This window comes from Neoarius graeffei, chromosome 5, assembly GCF_027579695.1.
Source record: "Neoarius graeffei isolate fNeoGra1 chromosome 5, fNeoGra1.pri, whole genome shotgun sequence".
NCBI classification, from domain to species: Eukaryota; Metazoa; Chordata; class Actinopteri; order Siluriformes; family Ariidae; genus Neoarius; species Neoarius graeffei.
In genome coordinates, this window is record NC_083573.1 from 98,651,772 (window position 1) to 98,657,771 (window position 6,000).

General features: G+C 45.3%; 1 protein-coding gene across 10 annotated transcripts in view; it reads right to left on the minus strand.

Annotated features, from left to right (window-relative positions):
• kmt2ca (lysine (K)-specific methyltransferase 2Ca) overlaps positions 1 to 5,673 on the minus strand; it is a 308,052-nt gene extending 302,379 nt beyond the window's left edge. For all 10 annotated transcript variants that reach the window (XM_060922565.1, XM_060922568.1, XM_060922566.1 and 7 more), the window contains exon 1: positions 5,596 to 5,673. In XM_060922565.1, the coding sequence (XP_060778548.1) occupies positions 5,596 to 5,632 (37 nt within the window). In that variant the 5' untranslated portion in view covers positions 5,633 to 5,673. The remainder of the gene's footprint in view (positions 1 to 5,595) is intronic.
• Positions 5,674 to 6,000: the final 327 nt, after the last annotated feature.

The following is a 6,000-nucleotide window of genomic DNA, read 5'->3' on the forward strand; positions in this document are numbered from 1 at the left end:
TTGGCCCAGAGAAGACGTCTGTGCTTCTGGATCATGTTTAGATACGGCTGCTTCTTTGAACTATAGAGTTTTAGCTGGCAACGGCGAATGGCACGGTGAATTGTGTTCACAGATAATGTTCTCTGGAAATATTCCTGAGCCCATTTTGTGATTTCCAATACAGAAGCATGCCTGTATGTGATGCAGTGCCGTCTAAGGGCCCGAAGATCACGGGCACCCAGTATGGTTTTCCGGGCTTGACCCTTACGCACAGAGATTCTTCCAGATTCTCTGAATCTTTTGATGATATTATGCACTGTAGATGATGATATGTTCAAACTCTTTGCAATTTTACACTGTCGAACTCCTTTCTGATATTGCTCCACTATTTGTCGGCGCAGAATTAGGGGGATTGGTGATCCTCTTCCCATCTTTACTTCTGAGAGCCGCTGCCACTCCAAGATGCTCTTTTTATACCCAGTCATGTTAATGACCTATTGCCAATTGACCTAATGAGTTGCAACTTGGTCCTCCAGCTGTTCCTTTTTTGTACCTTTAACTTTTCCAGCCTCTTATTGCCCCTGTCCCAACTTTTTTGAGATGTGTTGCTGTCATGAAATTTCAAATGAGCCTATATTTGGCATGAAATTTCAAAATGTCTCACTTTCGACATTTGATATGTTGTCTATGTTCTATTGTGAATACAATATCAGTTTTTCAGATTTGTAGACTATTGCATTCCATTTTTATTTACAATTTGTACTTTGTCCCAACTTTTTTGGAATCAGGGTTGTACGTACGAGAGAATAGAGGGATAAAACCAGGCCAACAGAAAACAGAAAAGCGTTCGTGTCGTTATATTCCATTACGTTAATGACCTTTAGCAGACGCTCTTATCCAGAGCGACGTACAACACACCCAGAGCAGCCTGCGGAGCACCTCATCCATTCCAGGGAATCAAACCAGCATCCTTGTGGTCCCGATGTTGCTTCTCGAGCCATTAGGTTAGACACATGAAGACTGACTGACTGCTGCTACAGGAAAGAGTGAGCCATCTATCTACCCTCTTCTACATACATGGCTACGATTTCCCGTCACTCGGATTGACAGGGATTTAGAAAGCATGCCCTTCGTACCCAAAAGACATGGACAATTTCGCTTTCTGGACTCCATGGCTTCTCTCTTACTGTGAGTTCAAACCCTGGATTTGCTCAGGAGTCAAGAGTCCGTGCCCTTTGGGTGGGAGGGGCATGCTTTCTAATCCCCGTCAAATCGATCAGAGTGGCACGAGGAAATCGTCGCCGTGTACGTAGAAGAGGGCAGATAGATGGCTCTTTCTTTCCTGCGCCAGCAGTCGGTCTTCATGCGTCTAGGAAAAAGCAGGGTAGGTTCGTCTTCACCCTGGATTCTTCTTTATGAAAACGATATCTTCTTTTCTGAAGTTCTTTTCAGATATCCCCAAACACGAGACCAGCGGGGAGCTCTAATCCCTCCAGGGACTTGCTCGGGTACAAACGTCTACAGCTGGACTTCTGTGCTTTGGGGAGAACCATGTTCCTCTAGAGGCCTACAGACGAATAAGACACTCCTCAACCACAGAGTGACCTCCTTCCTCCGAAACACAGAGGACATTCATTACTTCATTCCGAACATCTCCGGTTCTCTTGGGTCTCGGTCACACTGAATCGAACTGCATCACCTGAACACTTCCTTTCTTATTCCGAAGGAATATAAACCCTACCTGGGCATTTTATTGGCTTTTTATTCTGTTACGCAGGACTAGTATGACCATCGTGGTCATGTTTCTGTCCATCCCTAACTCAAATTAAAAAAAAAAAAAAAAAGACATTGCTCTGAATCAGTGACCCGAGTGTGATTCGTGGTCACTCATTAAAAGAGTGACGGAGATTTTCTTTCCTCCCCCTTCAGCAAATTCCGCTATGGCGGAGAGAATAAAACACATCCGTGTAGTTTGGAGAACCACTGAAGCGTGCGCTACGTCTTTATTGTGCCATATCCCTGCAGCGGATACACGAGAGATTCAGGACGAGTTCTACAACTGCCATAAAAACACAAAAAACCTTCCTCTTCCTGGAAAATCCCACAAGCCGAAGCAGGCTCCAGAGTGTAATTAATGGCGAGGACATCCATCTCCGAGAAGCTTTTCTTAGACCAGGGAAAAAAAAAAAAAGTAGAAAACGAACAAAAAAGAAACAGGCGAGATCAGATCACTTAATGAGTGGAGAGTTTAAGGGCACGACACAGAGCGGATCAAATAATGGCGATGCTAATGATGTCACTAATGTCGCATCCAAGCCTGATAAAGCTGAAAGCCCGAGGCGCACTGATGATCCCGAGAGGATGGAAATGTGTCCGGGGATTTCGATATGCTCACGGAGAGCTGGCGTATGGAACGCTGCCCAGAAAACCCTCTCCATGTCCCACTTTCCTTAAAGAACCCGTTTGGCCGAGATCGTCATCCTCTAGGCCTTGTTCACGCGCATACGGAGATTTCTGAAACTCTTTCTCTGGCAACAACGCTATTTCAAGGTGGAGAAACGATCGAGAGCTGCATTTCTACGGTTTTCACGTAGACAGGAAGGACGTGACGTCACCGTAGGGCCCTGCACGTGCTTGGAGTGCTGCGATTGGACGAGGAGTCCGTTTGGGGTATCGATATTATGATGAATTAGACGTTTCTGCAATATTGTAGAAATCATGATAACTTGTTCATTTGGTAAGATTGAGTGTGTGTGTCTCAGTGCTCGCTGAACGGAACTGCGCTCACGTTGCGGTTTCTCCGTACACTCGTGAATATCTCTGGACAGTTCATGCCATCTTGAGCTCCTTTTTAATGGCCGAGTTCTCGACGATGAATTTAAACGACATTTCAAAACCACAGCCTGAGTGTTCGTTGTTATGGCGACAGAAGACAATCGGACACTTTGTATCGATGACTCACGATATCTGGCATGAAGAGCAGAACACAGCAGAGCCCCGCCCCTTCCCCAGCACCTTCAGCCAGCTACAGCTACCTCCAGCTACATTCATGTACAGAACGTTTACTGTCTTACGATGTTTTGCATAAAATGGATAAACACATTTTGGAAATAATTCTTCAATAACGTCTTTATTAATTATTTCCACTTTGTTTTCCTGAACCCACCGCTCCGACTCTGCGAACCAAACTGCTTTTCCGATGCTGGCGCACTGCAAACGGATTTTTTTTTCTTGAAAAACTACCGAACAAATAAGAGTCTCCTAACCCAGGACTCGACATTAACGGTAGTCCGACTGTCCGGGACAACCGACAAGTCAAACCCTCATCTGTCTGTCTGACGGGACGAGTTGAATATTTGTTGAAAATCAACGCCGCTCCTCAGTGCCAACCCGTCGTCCGTCTCCAAGACACGCCCACGGCCCCGAGGGCAGCCAGGAACATGGCCAACCGTTCAGCCGTCCGAGTGGAGCGTACGAGTCTCCGTCAATGGACTGCTACTATACAAACGCTAACGTATTTGCGTTCTCAGGCAATTAAATCAACACCTTCAGACACTGAAATCCACCAGCGCCGTCTTCAAGGAAGAAGGTCGACACGATATCGCTCAGATACTTCAAAACCAAGTCATGCTACTGTACGAGGCTTTTTTTTTATTGTCCTGAAGTCTTTACTGACGATGAAAACAAGTGAAAAATCTCAAAAAAACCCGCAGAATGAGTGACTGTAATCACAAAGTTTTTCTTGAAAAACTACCAAGCTTAAAAATGATCAAAATATCCGAACAAATAAGCGTCTCCTAACCCAGGACTCGACATTAACGGTAGTCCGACTGTCCGGGACAACCGACGAGTCAAATCCTCATCTGTTTGTCTGACAGGACGAGTTGAATATTTGTTAAAAATCGCCATTTTTATAGAAATTCTTCAGAGTTACATCAATAAAGTTCCAAGAAAACGAGTCCGAGCCCTTCAGTGATCCGGCCGCGTTACTGTTTACGAAATTCCGGGGAAGCCGAGTCCAGCAGATGTTTGTGTAAAAAAATAACCACGTCGTAATATCTAATTACAGATTATTAGACTTCGAATTCATGAAATCGGAGAAACACCTGAGTAAAATAAAGATCCGTAGTCAATCTTCATTTCATTTCATTCAGACTTTCATTGCATTTTTGTTTTCCACGGTTCATGTTAACGATCACAAAACGTCGTTAAATAGTTGATGGGAATTTTACAGCAGCGCCGAACTCAGACGGTTTGTTTTCATGCTCAACGCGAGTCTGTCCCCCTTATCATCATGTCCAAGTCATTTTCTTTAAATTAATTTATACCTCAGGTTTTAGTGGATTAATCAGGATTTAACTTTATTTCCTCCAGACGCTTTGAATTTGGGTAACGGGTTAGAACACACACGCACCAGAATGGGACGCTGGATAGCTCATCTGTGCGAGCAGCTGGTTTTGTTACCCTCACTCAAGATCTTTATTATTATTATCATTGTTTTTTAGAACGCTGTTTCTCCTTTAGTTTTCAACCAATCGTCACCAAATTTCACATGAAGAAGAATCCCTCTGGGCCGAATTACGTTGCTATGACTTTTGGTGCTGATCTGGATCACTGAACCGGAATGATCCATGAAAAATGGGATTTGTTCCTCATGAAGCGTCATTCTCTATCTCTTCCTGTTCCGGATCTATAGGGTACGGTGACCAGACGTCCCGGTTTGTAAGCGCTAACGCAAAACACTGTGGCTTTAGTCACATTCTATCTATCTATCTATCTATCTATCTATCTATCTATCTATCTAGTTACTGTACGGTTAAAGCTGGAGTTTTATTTAAAAAAAAAGATAAATCATTAAAGCATAATGATCATAACTCTCCCTGCTTTTTGATAAACTTTGTGAATCACTTCCCTTTCACCAAACTTAGGAATATAAAGGTGATGGTCAGGACGAGTGAGAAATCTTCGACGAGTGGATTAAAAAGTTCCCTGTAGCCAAAAGAAAAAGGGTCTTCATACGCAAACATTTGCACTGGAAATCAAAATTCTCCAAATCCAATTCTAATCGCTCCTGTTTGACGGCACCTTTTTTCCTGGAAGTTGGACTTTCTCTCCGTTCCACCTTCTCGACTTCTGGATAACGCTGTCCTTGAGCACTTCAGGATGTAGCGCCTCTGCACTGACGCGTTTTCTGTTGACTATCTGGACGGAGACGTTTTGAAAAATGGCATCTCCGTGGACGGGAAGTTGACACGTGCGTACGCGTCCAGCTGGGATCGGAGACACCGGTGTGCTGAGCGAGTGAGAGCCGCTCTCGCGATGATGAAAGCAGATGTGATGTTAAAATCTTTCAGTAAGTATTAGTCACATCTCATTTTGACACCGAGACTGAGACGGCCGGCGTGCGTTCAGGCTGCAGAAGAAATCCCCCCCCGTTTTCTATTTACGTCTTCAGCACAGAGGAGTGAAATCGCGCTCGGTGAATTCTTCAAAGCCAACCTCAGATCTCGGGGCTCTGTCTTTTCTCTGAGCGACGGCGAGCGCGCAGCGAGACCGAAAGACCCGAGCGGACGCCTTTGACAGATTGATGTTGCTAAAAATGAAGCGTGGCCTCACCCGTCTCTGGCGGCAGCGTGGCGTCCGTGGTGTCCATGCTGTCCTCATCATCAGCCTGAGCTCTGCCTCGACTACGAGACCTGCAAGACACGGAGAAACACCGACAAATAAGTACACAGCACGGCAAGGGTTCGACTCCACTGGGAGAATTTACACACTGCTTTCGACGTTACGCCACAGAGCTGCTGCTGAATCCAGCGCTCCGATTGGTCAGAGTACAGGTGTGGAGTCGTGTTCTAGACGAGGAGCGCAGCTCCAAGAAACACGTGTCGCGTTTACGGAAGACGTTCTCGGCCGCGCTTTCGGGTTTCTCAGCAGCAGCCCTTGGAAAGACAGACGATCGTTTCTAGCTGTGATAATGTGAGCGATAACAAACTAAAAGGTTACTTTCTGAACATTCGGACC